The following is a 20,112-nucleotide window of genomic DNA, read 5'->3' on the forward strand; positions in this document are numbered from 1 at the left end:
TAACAAAAGGGCTTTGCTAGTAAGAATTAAAAGACTTGAGATTGGATAGTCCCAGGATGGGTGAATTTGGGCAGCTCTTCCTCTGAAGAAGTCAGTCTTATAAAGTACGTAGCTATACTGCCCTCTGAAGACTACGGATTTTTCTCAGAACATCACTGAAATAGATCTCCCTATTAAGAGCTATACCCAGAACTCTGCTGAAGCTTTAAGTTTTCACATGTGAAATGTTGCAAGAAGCTCTTCTAAATTTCCCAAATAACAATTTCTAAAAATAGGGAGACCCAGGAGTTAAAAACACAGTTTTCTCATTGTTCTTCTTTCTCAAATTTCTTATACTGAGGAAACTGTTTTTAAAAAGTAAGCATGGGGAATTCCACGGCGGCCCAGTGGTTAGGACTCTGTGCTTTCACTGCCGAAGGTGTGGGTTCAATTCCTGGTTGAGAAACAAAGATCCCACAAGCTGTGCGGTGTGGCCAAAAAAAGTAACCATGTGTATTGCTATTACAGTATACGCTATATTTATTAGACAATTGACAAGAAAAACAATGTTTGGCACAAGAATGCCAATTTATTCTTTTATGGACACATGAACACAAAATATCCCTGCAGGCCAAAAAAAAATTGCAAAATTTAAACAACCATCATCTTATCTCAACTCGGGGATACCACCCCTCCCTTAATAGTTTAGAAAGTACCTCGTATTGCTAGAGACATACATCCAGTCCAAACTTAATAAAATACATTTTAGAACATTACAGGCCTAACAATATAGAAACAAAAATGACACCATTAGTCAAATGAACAAATGCAAACATTTTTCAGCTACTAGACATAGAAAGAGCATGAATATGTCAATAGCAAGGGGTAAGAAAATGGTTAATCGATAACAAGCTCTTCCCTTTAATTTTACAAGGAAAAATCCTTGGAGTTGAAGCAGTATTGAACCAATGCCCTCAGCCTCCACTTTCTTAAAATGAAAGCAGAGCTACCACCTTGCTATTGAGCAAGAAAATCTTACAGCACATCCACAAAGGGTTGCTAGGGCAGGGCGGAGAGGGTGAGCCTGGTTAAACAGTGGATTACCTTTTCCCACAGGAAGGGTAGGTAGCTGAGCCAGGTAGGTAAGCTCTGATATAGGCTGGGCACCAGATCCTAAAATACAGACCATATAGAATATGTCTGCTTGTAAATCATCACCTTTGGAAGCAGCAAATAGAATTTACAGTAAGAATGAATATGTTCTGCCTGCCCAGACAGCTGGGCAGCTCGTTCACTCTACAGCTAACAACAACAACAAAACATAATTGTTCAACATTTGGATTTTCACCACTCTTTTAATGTCCCCGTGCCTTATCCCAAAATTGTTAACTCTTTAGCATTGCTACATTTAAATCTTTCACACCACATGACAGTGCCTGAACAGGCTGCATTTAAAAAAAACCAAACAGCCTACACCTACTTCTAGAGAATGCACACCTCCCATTGATTGACACATGCATAATGATTCAGTCAGTCCCAAGGGGTTAACGTGTTCAAATTGTCAAGCCGAATTAAAACTATGCATTCAGACCTGCTTGCAATAAGTATTGCTGCAACTCGGATTCTGCAGTAATTACCTTAAAGATTCACCGCTCAGCAAGTTTTTTCCAACAATCCTAATTCTTCTATATTTCTTTCCTTTTGTCCAAAACGGCAGCATTAAACCCTCAAAGGTACTGTTTTCCTATAAAAATAGGCCTCCCGGCTTTTCCTCCACCACTACACTGATTTGCCCCAGTGTACTAGGACTGACTGAGGTCTTACAAACTACAGTTCAAGGTCGAGTGTATAGCCCATCTGCAAGCACGTCAGGGCTTCCTGGCACTCCGCCTTGCTCCCTGCTCCATACATGCCAGGAGATGGTGAGAAGTGACGCTTCTTCTGTGCATTGTTAACAAGCAAGTCCGAGGCACTCAAGTGCAGATGGGGTGCCCACTGGCCAGCCAGCCAGCCACCAAGAGTTCTTCACATCCTGGACTCCAGCAAGTCATCCTTTTCCTAGAGGAAACTTCCGTTTTTCCTCCTCTTGTATCCAGGGTGGCCAAGCTGAAGGGTATTTTCTGTGCTCTCCCTGAACAAGTGTGAATAAAAAGCAGCAGCCAGCCCCTCACCAACGTGTCCTGATTTGTAGTGTCCAAGTGAGGTATTTGCAAAAAAGGAAAATCTTAAGAAATTAACATCTGCCATCTTCTTCACTCCTGCCTATGTTGTGCCTCAATTACAGAGCTTGCTTTCATCCCACTCTATGAAGAGAACAAGGACGTCTGCACTTGTATCTTAATGAGCTTTAGGACTCCATATACATTATAAAACTCTCAGAGACCAGTCTCAGCAAACAATGGTGGCGCCGCTGATCAACAGCACATGGAAATGTAAACTTTAATGTATTTACAAGCTTGTTTAAAAGACTGAAGAAAAACAGTGCTTTATATTGCTGGGATTTTGAGAAAGCTAGTTTAAGAGATTTGGACCAGCTAATGAGTTCAAGCAACATCCTTCACCATTAGATCCAGTGTTTCCCCCACCAGCAGTTTCCAGACAGAGGTGGCAAAACCGTTTTACCACACTGCATCTATCTCTTCCCCCAGCACCTTCCTCAGCCATGTGGAGTGGCTCTGGGCCTTTTATCCCTCCTTTCAGCTCTCACTCCTGAGGTTCCAGGACAGAGAATTCCAAGTCAGTAAAATTTGGGCTGGGAAACACTGGCTGGAACTATCAAGACTCTATGTAACTGTTGTCCATTCACAAAGTATTATCTACACTAAATACAAAATACCTTTTCCCCCACATTTTAACTGATGCTTGCTTTAGATCAACTCCCTTTGTTCGGACAAGAAAGGAATCCTCTCTCCCTGTGAACGCAATCCAGAATCTATTAAGAAAAATCAACCTTTTCTATGCAGTTTTAGTTTAATAAAAGGAAGGAAACCCCACCAAATACATTTCAGGTTGAAAGAGAAGCAAAAAATTTCCATTACAAGCAATTGTGTGAGTAACCTTGATTCCCAGGGAATAAAGTTTTAAATGCTGGTACATTTTTGCAAGTTGCAGCATCACTCAAGGTACCTTAAGGACTGGCAAAGCCTATTCAATAAGGAAGCATCCTGGTTCTAGCTTAGTTTAAAACAAAGTGACAGGACACCAACTGTGACTATAAAACAGATAAAAAGAATTCTTTAAAAAGGCATGGAGGGCTTCCCTGGTAGCGCAGTGGTTGAGAGTCCACCTGCCGATGCAGGGGACGCGGGTTCACGCCCCGGTCTGGGAAGATCCCACATGCCGCGGAGCGGCTGGGCCCGTGGGCCATGGCCGCTGAGCCTGCGCGTCTGGAGCCTGTGCTCCGCAACGGGAGAGGCCACAACAGTGAGAGCCCCACAAAACAAAAAAAAAAAAAAAAAAAAAAAAAAAAAAAAAGGCATGGAAATATATGCCTTTTCTGACCAGTTTCAAAAATTGCCAGATTATGATCTATAAGAAATAGCTGATAAAAATCATACCGAAATCTCATCTAAAAAACTACACTGTCAGGGGGAGGAAGAGGAGGGACTTTAAAAAATGTTTATTGCCAAAGTTAACTTGCTATGAGAAAAGTTAAAAAATCATTTAGATCTAACAAACCACACAGCAGCATAAAATGGGCATTTTTGAAAACTCTGAAAAATACTAAAAGCTAATTTTTTTCAAAGAGGGGGAAACATGAGTACTTTTTACCATGGCAGTGTTATCTGTCACCATGACATGCATCACATGTGTTACACATTCACAAAAGTCAACCAAATAAGAGAACTGCCTGTCTGAATCTGCAGCCAAATATAGTGCAATTGCCTGGCAGCCTGTACTTGCACCAGCACAAGTCTGTAGAGATCAATACATAAAGTAGTAAAACTAATAAAACTCTGTAAAACTTTCAAAAATTAATGCTCGTTAAAGGCATTTACAGTGGCGAAGTCAGAAATCTCCATTAAAAAGCCTATTGACCCACACAATTAAATAGTTACACTGAACTGAAGTAGATTGGTTTTTCTCTCCCATTTATGCATATACCCCACTCGACGAATACAGAAAAAAGGAATAAGCTTCTCTTGTAAGACTAGAGGGATGCGGTGAACACCACAGCTAGCAAAATAGTCCATAGAAACCTTTCTCATAAAGTCCTTTAGAAAGTTCAGGCTGATTAGCCTTTGCATGATGAGGTAAAAATTCAGTCCAGTGCATCAGAAAAGATAATCAATGAGTATCTATTACTTTAAAAAAATGGCTCAATTTTGTTGATGCATCAGACAGTGCTGCGAAGTACAGATTCAGTGCAACTATTCTGAGTTGCTGGTAGAGGACCACCTGAAGTCAACTTGGCTCTCTCTAGAGGCAGTAGGCGTTTGAAACATTTTGAGCCTGCATGGGGTGCCAAACTGGTCGAGTTCTTTTTCTGAGACTCTCAGGCAAAATACATCGTGTGCTGGGTATCATGGTGGATCTGCACAGCTTTAGCCAAGGCCTGAGGATCTCGGCCATTGCTCTGTCCTGACACATGACTGCCTTCCGCACTGTAAAGAAAAGAAAGCAAAAAAAACAAGAGTAACAAAAGACCACTTCAAACTCCACATGTTTCAAGTAGCATGAATAGTACTAGATTCAAGATCTTGGGCTCAAGGTGTGGCTCCTTAAATAATTTGTAACGTCTCTCTAAACATCAGTTTGCTCAACTGAAAATGCAATACAACTTATTTAATGGGCTGCTGCAATTAATTAGAATAATGTCTGCAAAGACCCAAATCTTCAACAGTGCCTACACAAGGACTTCCATGTGTCTGCTATGTCTGGTTAACGTCTACTTGTCCTTTAGGCTTCAGTCAAATGTCGTTTCCCCCAAAGAAATCTTCCCTGATTCTGAAGTTCAGGTCAGAGCCACCTGGAATATACTTTCTCAGAATCCTCTACATTTATTTTATTTGAAAGATTATTATTTGGATAATTATTTATTTCCCTTACTGGGATGTAACCTCCAAGAAAGCAGCAACTTTGTCTGTCTTACTCACCACTAAATCCCTAGTGCCTGCCACATAGCATTGCCTCAATAACCATTTGTTGAATGGATGAATGAATGAATGAATGAATGTGCTCACCACAGTGCTGGAACATAACAGATACTCAGCAAATGTTACTATGCCACCAGCCTTTCTTGTCTTCCCCTCACTAGCTATATGACCCTGGACAAGTAACAACTCCTCTGAACTTGATCTTTTAGGGTAACAGTAACAACTTCGGAATATACCTTTTAAGGGCACCATGTGATAAAAGGCTTAGTAAATGGGAAATCACCATCCCTCTTCTGACTTCTCTACTTAAATTATTATTACCCTTATCATCTAGGCTCAAAATCTTAGTCATTTTTTACTTCATCCCCTTCTCTGTCACTCACATCCAATTAACTGTTGAGTAATGTCTATTTTATCCCAGGATTAGCCTTTTACGTTAAACAAAGGTAATCTTGCTCTAACATATTCTTCCAGCTTCATGCCTGCTATTCCCCTTTCAAATGCTCCAACCAAAGAAAACTTGCTATTGTTCAAACATGTCACTTGTCTTCTCTTCGTCGTGTCCATTATTCCCTCTGCCTGGAAAATTCTTTTCTCTTCTTTGTAGAGCCAAATCCTACCCATCCAGCTATGAAATCTCTAACAGACTTTCCTCTGATGTCCAATTGCACTTTCATCTATACTGCTATGGGCTAATTGTCAGTTTTATGTTTGCCTGTATTGTATCCCATACTGAAGCATAAAATCCCAGGAAACATGTCTTCCTCAACTTACAGTTTTTAGTACCTAGTACAGTGTTGGGCACACAGGCAATACCTAGTAAATGTGTTGAATGAATATGTATATTACAGAATGGAAGGTACAAAGCCACAGCTGGGCATTTTCCATCATAGCGTACTTTCAACCCGTACAGAAATAGACTTGCAGTGGAATGTCTACTATTTAGCAGCTGAATTCAGACTTGGGGAAGAGCCCAGAAACTGCTATACTTCACAGATGGTCATTTGGAAAAAAAAATTTAATGCAGAAAGCTTGTTTAGTTATTTAATAGTAGCTCAATAACAGGTCAATATGTCTGATTCTCCTGAGATCCTTATTTGGGGGTGAGAATGGTCTGGTACCCTACCTGTTCCCGACACAAACCCAGGTTCCCTCTGATACATCCTCCAAGATTGTACTGAAAGTAAAGTGAACTGGTCAGGACTTCCCCCTTGCATGAAGTGGAATCCACAGGCCTGTGACTGCTCTGACTGGAGCCAGGGCACTGGGCTGGACATCTTTTGAGGCTGCTTAGGACCTGAGCAGAACTGAAATGCATTTAGCTCTATGGGAAATCCACAGGCAGTTTCAAATGAGACTGCTTTTTGGGGCAGACTTTAGACACATCATACAAGTACGAACAAGCCTGGGCAATTTTTGGACCAAAAGTCACATTATCAGCTCTTAAAGGCACATGCAATTTTATCTGCTCCTTGAAATGTAAACCCTAAAAGGAAGTTTAACTCTTCCTAAAGGTTTTCTATAGTAGCTCATTTTTTTTTAATATGCTGCTAACACAGACAGAAAGATTTTATTTGCCTGAGAAACTTGCCTGTCATGATCTTTATCCACCAGATGATACCTTGCTCTGAATGCTACAAGGCGGGCATAATAGGCAGGGGCTGGAATAGAGACTGAGCGTGTGCACCGCACATAGGTATGACATAGCTGGTAAGTTAGTAACTGGAGCTCATCTGCGGTGAAGCAGTTGTCATCCCACAAGACCTGGTAATGTGAAGGACGGCTGGTTCCCTGGAGAAAGAGTTTTATGATTAATGTCTCTGACATGGGTTGACGACCTGAGAGAATTGAAACCTACTTAAATTCAGAAATATTCCTGCCTAGCACACCTACAAGCAGATACCTAGACCAAAAGATAACAGTTCTAGGATACAAGCATTAACAAAGTTATGTACAGTGTTTAATAACAAGTCTACTCAAGCTAGTTGCTGAATTTGCAAACACCTCCCTATCAAATCAAAGACCTGGACTAGCTTCCAAATTACCTGAATTCCTGCATGACTACAGAGGTAAAAGTCAAACTCAGATGGATGTGTGATGGTGCTATCCACGGTAGTGCCTGCTGGTACATTGCCACTTTTCCCCACCTTAAAAAAAAAAAAAAAAAAAGTGTCATTAGTCATCAAAGTGCTAAATTGAGCTCAAGCCATTAGTAACAAGTTAGTATACTGCTCTTAAGGGAACTCTTGAAAATCAGTTTAATTCAAGATGTTGAATTTTCTGTAACTTTCCGTTAGCCCAACTATTTCAACCTTATTTTCTCAAATATACCCCACTGCTTCTCTAAGGGAATCCAGACAAAGAATTATTTTACCTGTGGCTTTGGGCTACATTATTGTCATCTATTTTACAGATGACACTTCGGTGTGTTCACAGAGGGGGGAAAAAAAGACATTTAAGATGGATAAGCTTCCTGAGGGGGAAAAAAAATCAGTTTTATTCCTTATTTGGAGTGAAAAAAAAAAACAACCTACAACTTTCAGTAAAAGTTAAGATGAAGGGGCTTCCCTGGTGGTGCAGTGGTTGAGAGTCCGCCTGCCGATGCAGGGGACACGGGTTCGTGCCCCGGTCCGGGAGGATCCCACATGCTGCGGAGCGGCTGGGCCCGTGAGCCATGGCCGCTGAGCCTGCGCGTCCGCAACGGGAGAGGCCACAACAGTGAGAGGCCCGCATACCACAAAAAGAAAAAAAAAAAAAAAAAGTTAAGATGAAGGAATCTGTGAACTGGTTCACCAGGTTCAACAAAATTAATACTTTTACAGGATTAATAAAAGAATTCACTGGCACATGTATTGTCAGGAAAAGTGCATTGAAATGAGAATTAGGAAAGCCACAGTTTCTGTTCTAAGCCCAGCCTTGTAACTACATACCTTGAACAAAGCCTCAATCTAATCATCCATAAAATTAGGTGATGATCTCTGATACTTTTAAAATTCTAAAGTTCTTCTATAGCCAAATCCTAAAATCAAACTTCTAGAAAAGCAGAGAGGAGAACTTCAAGGAAAGGAATTAAGCCTTGCTATTTGGTCAGTTTTCATCCACTTCTGCTGTACACATGGGTTCCACACGAGGTAGTACATTTAGCATATTGGCACAAATTTGATGGGAATTTATTTGGCTCCATTCTAACTATTGTTAACTTCAGCTGAAGATCATGCCCCAATGCATATAATAACAACATACATGAGTACAGAAAAGTCTCATTCCATGAAATTCATATGTGACCTGGGGTACTTAGCTGGACAAGAGGAAATGTAACTGAGCTACAATCATTCTAGTATTGTTTCCCAAAGTGTATGCTTTAGAAATATTAGTTCTGCAGGATGTGTTTAGGTGTTTTATGGTCAAATAAATTTGAGTGATATGGGGTTAAACCACAGTTGAAAGGTTTTTCTATTGTATGACTTCTCAGAACCTTTATCTGGTAATGTATAATCTTTAAGAGGGAGATGGAGTATACAGCATTTCCCAAACTTATTTGACCATAGAATCCCTTTTTAAAAATCTCTTGGAATCTACAGATGAGAACCTAAAGAGGTGCTGCCCTGGGGAAAAGGGGGTCCAGGCATGTTCATTTCAATAATTATTGCTTGAGCACCATGTGCAAGGCTCTGCAACAGATGTTGGGGATGAGAGACAGAGTCACAGAGAGAACTAAAGAACCTGCCCTCCTGCTCTTCATGAAAGTCACAGGCAATGCACTGCAATGCAATGTAATAAGGGCCTTATGGAAGGCACTGGGAAAAGCTGGTGGGAGGAAATGGTTGAGCCATGCCTTATAGGATAAGTACAGGTTGGATGGAGGGGATAGAATGAAAATGGAAACATTCCAATACCCCTTGCAGTCAGGAATGGATAAACAAACTGTGGTTCATCTACATCACAAAATACTACTCAGCAATAAAAAAGGAACAAACTACTGATACACACAATAACGTGGATGAATCTCAAATGCATTATGCTAAGTAAAAGAAGCCAGACCAAAGGCTATGACTTCTTTTCATATGACATACTGGGAAAAACAAAACTATAGGGACGGAATATACATCAGCGGTTGTCAGGGGCTGTAGGTAAGGGAAAGGGTTGACTACAAAAGGGCATAAGAGAGTTTTTATGTGTGACAGAATCATTCTAAATATTAAGGTGGTAGTTTTACACAACTGTATGCATTTGTCAAGACATGCAGAACAGTGTGCGCTAAAAATAGTGAATTTTACTGGGTCTATATTATATCTTATTATAAAAATAATGGGGAAAAAAAGGTGGGATGGATGTGGTCATTCCAGGGATAAAAATACACAATGTATATGGGAAATGGAAATAGTCACATTGCTAATGGAAGGTGTATGGGGGCATGGTGAAAGATCAAACTAAATGTGCTTTGGCTACCGTGGGAAAACACTGAGCACCATAAGGAAGCATCTGGTAGGCAACAGGGGTAACATGAAGATTTTTGAGCAGTGGAGTGGCAGGATAAGATCTGTATTTTAAAAACCTAGCCCTCAGAATGGCCATCATCAAAAAATCTAGAAACAATAAATGCTGGAGAGGGTGTGGAGAAAAGGGAACCCTCTTGCACTGTTGGTGGGAATGTAAATTGATACAGCCACTGTGGAGAACAGTATGGAGGTTCCTTAAAAAACTACAAATAGAACTACCATACGACCCAGGAATCCCACTACTGGGCATATACCCTGAGAAAACCATAATTCAAAAAGACACATGCACCCCAATGTTCATTGCAGCACTATTTACAATAGCCCGGAGATGGAAACAACCTAAGTGTCCATTATTGGATGAATGGATAAAGAAGATGTGGCACATATATACAATGGAATATTACTCAGCCATAAAAAGAAACAAAATTGAGCTATTTGTAATATGGTGGATAGACCTAGAGTCTGTCATACAGAGTGAAGTAATGAGAAAGACAAATACTGTATGCTAACACATATATATGGAATTTAAGAAAAAAAAATGTCATGAAGAACCTAGGGGTAAGACAGGAATAAAGACACAGACCTACTAGAGAATGGACTTGAGGATATGGGGAGGGGGAAGGGTAAGCTGTGACAAAGCGAGAGAAAGGCATGGACATATATACACTACCAAACGTAAGGTAGATAGTTAGTGGGAAGCAGCTGCATAGCACAGGGAGATCAGCTCGGTGCTTTGTGACCACCTGGAGGGGTGGGATAGGAAGGGTGGGAGGGAGGGAGACGCAAGAGGGAAAAAAAAAAAAAAAGAAAGATCTAATTTAAAACAAACAAACAAACAAACAAAAAAAACCTAGCCCTGACAGTAGGTGGAGGATGCATTTGTGAAGGAGGAATGGACACAGGGAGAGTGCTAGGAGTCTCCTGCAATACTGAAGAGTTCTGCCTAGGGCAGATGGAACACACAAGAGGAAGAGTTGAGCCAAGAGATTTCAGGGCAGAACACAGAGAATTGTTTGACCCACTGAACATGGGAAGTGGGGACAGGAAGAGAGGAGAAGAATTTAAAGACAACTCCAAAGTTTCTCACTTGGCTGACTAATATATAGTGATGCCAAGCAATAGAAGAATAGTAAATTTGGGGGAGGAATAGCTTTTAGATGCGGATAAAACAATAAGGAGAAGGTTTAGATGTGCTTTGCTTGAAATGCCTGTGGTAGATTGTATCACTGGTGCCAAATATTCCCATGCCCCTCCCTGGGGGAGGATTGTACATCCCTACCCAATTAACTCAGAAGTGGCCATGTAACTTCCTTTGGCTAATAAAATGTGATGTGAAATGTGCAACTTCTGGGCAGAAGCTTTAACAGCCAGCATATGGCTTGTCATGTATCTTTTTTCCCCTCTACTACAATGACTGGTGAAGTTCCAGACAGATGCTTCTTCTCTGTCAGCCTAGGTTCCAAAGGGAGGACAGTGAGGTCCCAGCCGTAGCAGTGCCACAATGAATGTGTAATGTGAACAAGAAATAAATCTTAGCAAGCCACTAAGACTTTGGAGTCTTTTGTTACCACAGCACAGCCTAGCCTATCTTGCCTGATACAATGCCTACAGAGCATCTAAGTAAGCTGGTAGACAGTTAGAAGTGCAGATCAGGAGCTGCATAGAAAATCTGGGGCTGGAAATACAGATTTAGGAATCTATAAGCAAGTAAGTGAATCTGGAAGAGTAGGTGAGACTAAGGGAGTTGAAATTGAGAAGAGAAGAGAGAAATATGAAATGCCAGGAAGCATCAATGTTTAATGGACAGAGGAAGAAGAGGAGTCAAAGAAAGCCTAATTACAGAGGTTGGTAGTGAGCCTGGAAAATCATATTGCTAAGGCCAAAGAAGGCAAACATCCATAAGTGCTTCAAAGAGGTCAGTGTGGGAATTTGACAAGATATCGCTGGATTCAAAATGAGCAAGTCATTGAGAGAACGACCTCAGTGGAGTCAGTGAAATAAAAGTCAGGCAACAGAGAACTGAAGTATTATGTGAGAAGACACAAAAAGAAAATCAAGTCTTTTTTTCCTATAAGTTTGGTCATGAAAGGGAGGAAAGAAAAAATGGCAGGTAGATTGAGGGAGAAGGGAAGTTTTGAGGAAGACTGAAGAAGAGTTGAGAAACTTTAAAAGGTGAGGAGAGGGAAGCAACGGCATGGGGAAAACTGAAATTTTGAAAAAAAAAGGATAATTGATGAAGTGAGGCTCTAAAGAAGGCAGAAAGCATTAAAAACAAAAGCATAGGTGGAGGGAAAGAAAGCATAGGTGGAGAGATTAGCCTCTGAGATTCAAGGAAGAAAATAAGAAAACACAGATTTAGCTAAACTTGAAAGTAAAGGGGAGGAAGCTGAGAAAATTCATGCCTTCTCTATTTTGTTTTCTGGAGGAAACAGAAGGTTATTCTATTGTTGGCAATGTAGATTGTTGGCAACGAATGCTTCATGGATGGGGTTGGGGACTTGAGAAGAGTATAAAGGTTTAGAACAGATGTTATGGGGAATACGATAAATGAAAAGAAATTGCAGCATCAAAGGCCTGGATGAGATTTGCTGTCAAGAACTTGTATTATGGTTCATTATTAAATAAATGACTTTTTTCCTCAGCAACCTCAATCAGCCTAAGACTAGCAGCAAAAGAAATGGGCAAGTACACTAATTCAGAGTTGGAGACTGGCAAGAGGCATGTTTAGAGAATTGAAGATGCTGGTGTCAGGGGTGCAAAGTAGACCAAGGATTGGGACTGTCAATCTTCAAAGGTCAGGAGTGACACTGGATGGTCAAGAACAAAGCTATGAGATAGCTTGGGGGTTTAGAAAGAGAGTCCAGGTCCTAAAGTTACATGAATAGCAAGTCAACAGCGGGATGGATTGTGACTATGCAGTTAAGGAGGGGATGGCAGGATGTTTTGTGCCCAGAGCTCGGTTAAGAGCTCAGAGAATTTGAATTAGCAGAATTTAAGAAGTATTACCAAGTCAGAGTTTGGCAATTTGGAAGACAGTATTTTGAATCTGAGCTGATTGGTGGACCTGTGGCCCAAGGGTAAAACCTTAGTTCTCTAATGATTCAGAAAACAAGAAGAAACAGCTCAGCCTTGGATTAGAGACAGAAACTCTAATGTGGGAGCATGTGGGACTTCCCTGGTGGTGCAGTGGTTAAGAATCTGCCTGCCAATGCAGGGGACACAGGTTTGAGCCCTAGTCCAGGAAGATCCCACTTGCTGGGGAGCAACTAAGCCTGTGCGCAACAACTACTGAAGTCCGCGCACCTAGACCTCGTGTTCCGCAACAAGAGAAGCCACTGCAATGAGAAGCCCGCGCACTGCCACGAAGAGTAGCCCCCGCTCACCGCAACTAGAGAAAACCCGCATGCAGCAACAAAGACCCAACGCAGCCAAAAAGTAATTAATTAATTAATTAAAAAGAAAAATCTAATCCTTAAAAAAATAAAACAAACTAAGCGTGTACTAGAAAACAGTGGGAGTGACCCACAAGACGACAAGATCAGGAAACAGAAAGAACTGGTCTCTCTGGGAGTGGATCAGGGAGGGCCTGAAAAAGTTGAAGTAATGTCATAGAAAAGATCATAGAAGTAAAGTCATCCAACACTGTGTACCTAAAATTTACCTAGTTTACACATTAATATCAGATTATAAAAAGGTTACACAAAATGCCTTTTATCAAATGCTGGAAATTGTACCCAAAATTAACATTCATTTACTAAGTTAATCCTTAACAACAACCTTGTGAAATAGGTATTGTTCTTACCACACTTTACAGTTAGAACATTATGGCTTAGAGAAGTTAACCTGCCCATGGTTAGTAAACGTGACATCACAGGCATTCAAAGTGTGTACCCTAAGAATCCCCTGCACTGATGTAAAATCATTTGGAAGAGAAATTTTCTTTATACCCTAGAACCATGCCTTAGGCGCTGGTAGCAAAAAATAGCAAATGGCAATAAAGTCCAAGTAGTAAACCTTCCCTTTGGAGGTTTCCTGTATCACCATAGTGTACATAGCTTTTTTTAACTTCTCCCTCTAAAAACTCTAGAAACCCGTATTGCTGTCACATAAGAGAAATATTCAGTCTTGAAACCTGTATCATTCAAAATTGCTCATCTAAGCTCAATTGGAGTTAGCATGCTTATTAAATTATTATTAGGCACTTCTGCTTTTAAAAAAAAAAAAACTATATGTATGCCTACTCAAAAACACATTCACAGGACTTCCCTGGTGGTCCAGTCAGTAAGACTCTGCGCTCCCAATGCAGGGGGGCTGGGTTCAATCCCTGGACAGGGAACTAGATCCTGCATGCATGTGCAACTAAGAGTTTGCATGCTGCAATGAAGATCCTGCATGCCGCAACAAAGACCCGGCACAGCCAAAATAAATAAATAAATATTTTTAAAAAACCGAAAACATAGTCACTTGCATCAGATAATAAAGCTTATCCTATGTGTTCTTACCCTCTCTGTTTTATCTGCACAGAAGAGTCGTGTGTGATGTCTTTTCTGCACCACAATATAGGTTATTCCTGGCCGGTAATCTTCTTCCAAACTAATACATGCCTTTCGAATTGCTATTAGTTCTGGCCAAGCTACCTAGGAGTTAGAAATAAAATGATGTATAATTGAGAACTTGCCAATCTCTCAGGCATCTCTCAGATCTGATTTACTTGGAGTGACAGATGGGAGGAAACTCCATCAGATACCTAGAAGCCCCAGAAGGCAACTATGGGATTAAGAGAGTACCTGTTTCATCTGTCCCTCGGATACCCCTCCACGGTAATAGATGATCCGAGTGGGTTTGAAGCGTGTGGATTTGTAGAACTGGATCAGCAGCTCTCGAACCATGTTAGTAAGGTCCTGGATTACCTCCTGACTATAGAGGAGCTCCTGGGAGATCTCCTGGCGGGACGTCTGCACCCGAACAGTGGCACAGTACCGGCTGGGGTGGCCGTCCATACTGCCAACGACAGCAGCAATGGAAGGCTTCTTCCCATCCCCTGCTGGGGGGTGCGTGACATCCGCTCCCAGGAAGATGACAGGCTGCTGGAACACCGAGGGCCTGCTCAGATTTAAGGAGACATTGCCACTCAGACATATGGATGAAAATGTTTTTGTTTAGCAAGATCACCAGACATAATCACAGGCATAATCTTATGAGAATAAAGACGTGCCCATTGGGAGAGAACTCTAATGCCCACTGAATATCTGTGCCACCCAGTACAATGAATCTGAACTGACTAAAGAAGACAACATGGTTCTTCTGCAATAGTGGGAAGGGTAGAGTCAAGAAGAGGACCCAACCCAAATTTAACAAAATCTCTATGTGCAAAGGCAAAACTTTCCCAGAACAGGCTTTCTTGGGATCCTGGGATTTCTACAATGGATACTGAATTGCACAATGTACATGGAACTGGGACAAACCCCCCAATATATGAGACTTAGGGAAGAGAATAAAGTCTATCTCCTTCCCTATTTTATTTTCTCCATGTATTTATCACTTTTACCACATATTTTACTTATTTTATTTATTGTATACACACACACACACACACACACACACACACACACACGAATGTAAGCTCCATGAAGGCAGGAATTTTGTTTTGCTTTGTCTTGTTCACTGCTGTATCCCTAGTGCCTAAAACACTGCCTTGCTCACAGTTGGCACTCAACTAATATTTGCTAAAATAATGAATTCATTTATTTGGTACTAATTTATCTATGGAATTAAGGAGAAAAATATCATGCATATATTACTTCTCTGGTAAATTCTTTTTTTTTTTTTTTTTTCTGCGGTATGCGGGCCTCTCCCTGTTGTGGCCTCTCCCGTTGCGGAGCACAGGCTCCGATGCGCAGGCTCAGCAGCCATGGCTCAGGGGCGCAGCCGCTCCGCGGCATGTGGGATCTTCCCAGACCGGGGCACGAACCCGTGTCCCCTGTATCGGCAGGCGGACTCTCAACCACTGCGCCACCAAGGAAGCCCGACTTTTAAAGTATATCTAGGAGGCATCCCAAATCTGACAATCTCATGTAATAGGTACTAAAGATGAGGTTCCATGTGGGCAGAGCCTGGGTTGTATTTCTCTCTATATATCATCATACAACATGGGTTTGGCATAGTAGGGTATAAGAGCAAATGTATATACATAAGATACATACACAGAACATAATAACAGCTTACATGTATTATGTACCAACCACTGTGCTAAGGACTTTACACGTATGAATTCATTTAGTCCTCACAACAATTCTATGAGGGTAGTACAATTATTATCTCAGATTTCCAGGTTTAAAAAATGAGATATAAGAGGATAAGGAACTTGCTCAAGATTACACAGTTAGGAAGTGATAAAGCTGGAATCCAAACCCAGGAAGCCTGACAAAAAGGTCTGTACTCTATGCCACTATGCTACATTGTTTGGGGTAAAATTAAATCATGCTTTAGGTTAACTTCCCCCATGGTCTGTATACCTCATCTACCAATGTTGCAGGAAGGATTTATGTACCTAGAAGTGTCATTCAAGGACAAAAATGAGAACTGTGATACAACTGTATAAGAGTAAGGCACTCAAATTGACCTTCTTCTCAAGTATGAAAATGACTAATATCACAGACAAAATTTAACTTCCAAAATCACTTCCACATACAGGATTTCACATAAAAACATCGTAGAGTAGACAAGTCAGATATTATCTCAACAGACAAGGGAACTACAAATTAACAAGGAGCCGCCCAATCTAAGAAATGGGCAAAGGACTGAACAGGCCCATCACAAAAGAGGATGTCCACTTAGCCAATAAACATATGAAAATGTGCTTAACATGATTAGTCATCAGAGGATTGCAAATTAAAACCATCATGAGATACTATTACCCCCGGCCAAAATGGCTAAAATTAAAAGGACTGATACCACCAAGTGTTGGCAAGAATATGAGCAACTAGAACTCTCAGTGGAAATATAAATTGGTACAACCACTTTGGAAAACTACAGTAGTCCCCCCTTACTGCAGAGGATGTGTTCCAAGATGCCCAGTGGATGTACCAAATCCTATATCTACTGGTTTTCTTTCCTATACTAATGGATGGGTAGCATAAACAGCCTAAATACACTGGACAAAGGGATAATTCATGTCCAGGGCTGGATGGAGAGGGAGAGTTAGAGATTTCATTGGACTACGCAGAATGGCATGCAATTTAAAACTTAAGAATTGGGACTTCCCTGGTGGTGCAGTGGTTAAGAATCCACCTGCCAACGCAGGGGACACGGGTTTGAACCCTGGTCCGGGAAGATCCCACATGCCGCGGAGCAACCAAGCCCATGTGCCACAACTACTGAGCCTGCGCTCTAGAGCCCACGAGCCACAGCTACGGAGCCCACGTGCCACAACTACTGAAGCCCATGCACCTAGACCTCGTGTTCCACAAGAGAAGCCACTGCAATGAGAAGCCCGCACACCACAATGAAAAGTAGCCCCTGCTCGCCGCAACTAGAGAAAGCCCATGCTCAGCAACGAAGACCCAACTCAGCCAAAAATAAATAAATTAATTAATTAATTAATTAAAACTGAAGAATTGTTTATTTATGGAATTTTTCCACTTAATATTTTCGGACAGAGGTTGACTGCAGGTAACTGAAACCAGGGAAAGTGAAACTGCAGATAAGGGGGGGACTACTGTATTTGATAGTATCTATCAATGCTAAATACATATATTTTCTATAAGTCAGCAATTCCACTCTTGCAAGAGAAAGAGTACTTAATTCCACCAAAAATGTAGAAGACTTGTAAAATAAACGTATAAGAATATCTAAAATTTTGTAGTATATTCATAAAATGAAATAATACACAACAAAAAATAAACTTCTACTTAAAATAGCAACATGAATGAATCTCATAGACATGATATTCACCAAAAGAAGACAGACACAAAATAGTATATACTGTATGGTTCCATTTATATGAAGTTCAAAAACAGGCAAAACTAGGGAACTCCCTGGCGGGCCAGTGGTTAGGACTCTGACCTTTCACTGCCAAGGGCGCAGGTTCAATCCCTGGTTGGGGGAACTAAGATCCCACAAGCCGCAGGGTGTGGCCAGAAGAAAAACAGGCAAAACTAATCTATGATGCTGGAAGTCAGAACAGTCAGAACCTTTGGGGGTTATCTATTGGGAAGGGCCACGAGGAAGCCTGATGAGGTGCTGGATGTGTTCTATATTTAACCTGGGTGGTGGTTACATGAGTGCATACATATATAAGAAAAGGTAACCAAGATGTATATTTGAGATTGGTGTGCTTTACTGTAAATTATGTAAGTTAGAGCTTAAGAAACAAATGGAAAAAGAGTTCAGGATCTTACCTTTGATGAGGTACAAGCACGTTGTTAATTCCTCCGAGCTTTGCATTTATCTTCAGGCAAAGGTTGGAAAGGGTTTGAGGTGAGGTCTTCACTACATTTTTTACCTGGACACACTGTGTAGCCATACCCAGGAGGGTATCTCCAACACGTTTCACCTCCGCTACAAAAATAAGTTTATTAATTAATTTAAAAATGTTGATATATTCTCCTGATTACTAAAAGTAGAGGGGAACACCCCCACACACACATTAACATTTACAGAGTGCCAACTATATACTGTACGTTGTGCTAGATGCTTTTCCTGTGTGGTCCTTTCATCTGCTAAACCCCCAGGGCAATTTTTTTGAGTTTGGAAGGCTCTCTCCCTACCCTTTTCTTCCCTCCTGCGGGCTTTGAAGCCAGTTCACTTCCTTTATTCTACCATGCAGCCTGCCACCACTCACTCAAGTCCCTTGAGGTTCCTTTTCCAACAGGACTGGTCTGGCAAAGAAATCAATCTCCCCAGCTCCTCCCTCTCAGTACACACACCAGCCCTTTGAATTCTAAGGGATTTTTTTTTCCTTCCTTCCCCTCCTCCGCCAAACACTACAGATAAAGAGAAGCTAACAAAAGAAACAAATATAGAGAGGGTTGAAGGCATTTTACAAAGTTCAAATGGTTGGTCTACATAGTTTCCAAATCCTTCACTTAGATGATAGCCAAAAGAACTTTGTATCATTCTTCTTATAAGAGATACAAACTAAGCATCTCCTATTCTGGAAGTGGTAGGCTCCCCCCACTCTGATATTCCTAAATGCTTTTCACCAGACATTCCAGTTCTCCCCGTTTTGGGGACTATGGTAAAATGGCACTACCCTCATTACCACTGCATTTCCTGCCCACCATCCCACTTCCCCCACAGAGGTTGAGTGGGCCATATAGCTGGTTGTGACCAAGAAATTGCAGAAGTTAAGAACCCTCCAGGCTCTTTTCTCTCTGCCATGGAGCCAGCAACATTCCAAAGAGTGACTGGGTTCCAGAGTGAAAATGATATGATGACATGGAGCAGAGGCTGCAGTCCACGCTCAATGGACACATAGCAAAAGCAAAAAATAAAACTTTGTTGCTTTGAGCCACTGAGAGTTCGGGATTGTCTGTGACTGCAGCATAACCTAGTTTATCCTGACTGCTACAACTACTACTTGAAATCATCCCTCATCCAACATTAAAGGGGTCCATACCATATACTGGCGTCTTCCCAGGCAAGATAACCACTATCAGCTGTAGGCCCACATATGTCATTTTCAGGTGTTTAAACATGGGCTCCACGCTGTCTGCACCTTGTGCATACTTGCAAAAACATGGCTGACCCTGGATGGGCATTCCTGCATCCTTAGAGATTTTACGGAGCTGGTCAGTGAAACTCCTGTTAAAATAGAACCGGTGGCACAGTGCTTTCATTTCAGGGCACATTCTTAGCATGTATTTCCCTCTAAGATATTTCTTTCAGTTCGGTAAATTCTTAGCCAAATTTAGAAACAAATAAACAAACAAACAAAAAAACTCCCTCTTTAACTGGTTGCCAAAAATAGCCTGGAAGTTGTATCACTGTAATTAGAAGGCAGAAGACTCTGTATTATTAAACTATCAGATTATCATTTCGAATTTTTAAATAATTGTGCCTCAGCTGGGCCTCAGGGCCTAGAATAGCATTCCTGTTCAAAGATCTTTTTAAACCTTCAAGTCAGTAATTCCAGACCGAAGAAAAAAGCAAGGTCAAAATTTCAGGTAACGTGTATTTTGGTAAGCCAGGTACAAGAATAGTTGGGTAAGCTTGTGTTCAACTGAGAACACAGAAACACACTGTCACAAAATCACCATATTTAGGATGACATTCAAACTTGTAATAGATTTGATTCAAGAACAATGTCAAAAGAAATCATCCCTTTAAGAAAAAGCAAAACTCATGGTCAAGTTTTAAATTTTGGATTTGTAGAAAGCTTTCAGAATGATTTGTTTTCTGCATTTGCCAATGTTTTGTAGGATTCCTTTCTTTCACCCCAATTCCCTTTTCCTATAGTGATTTTTCCACCCTTTTCACTAACTTCCTGTATATAGATAACTGCATCTGTAAGATGCGAACCAATGATCTTACTCAGT

The 20,112-nt window shown here is 41.1% G+C and overlaps 1 protein-coding gene across 1 annotated transcript in view; it reads right to left on the reverse strand.

Annotated features, from left to right (window-relative positions):
- Positions 1-3,473: 3,473 nt before the first annotated feature.
- The window catches only part of LOC114899375 (protein argonaute-4), a 42,826-nt gene continuing 26,187 nt past the window's right edge, over positions 3,474-20,112 (reverse strand). Inside the window, exons 12-18 of the mRNA XM_029230042.1 lie at positions 19,194-19,378; positions 17,974-18,133; positions 14,362-14,677; positions 14,077-14,211; positions 7,121-7,222; positions 6,667-6,866; positions 3,474-4,583 (exon numbers count right to left, since the gene is read on the reverse strand). Of these exons, the coding sequence (XP_029085875.1) occupies positions 4,475-4,583; positions 6,667-6,866; positions 7,121-7,222; positions 14,077-14,211; positions 14,362-14,677; positions 17,974-18,133; positions 19,194-19,378 (1,207 nt within the window). The 3' untranslated portion in view covers positions 3,474-4,474. The remainder of the gene's footprint in view (positions 4,584-6,666; positions 6,867-7,120; positions 7,223-14,076; positions 14,212-14,361; positions 14,678-17,973; positions 18,134-19,193; positions 19,379-20,112) is intronic.

The sequence above is a fragment of the Monodon monoceros genome, unplaced genomic scaffold, assembly GCF_005190385.1.
Source record: "Monodon monoceros isolate NGI ecotype Baffin Bay Population unplaced genomic scaffold, NGI_Narwhal_1 Super_Scaffold_18, whole genome shotgun sequence".
NCBI lineage: Eukaryota > Metazoa > Chordata > Mammalia > Artiodactyla > Monodontidae > Monodon > Monodon monoceros.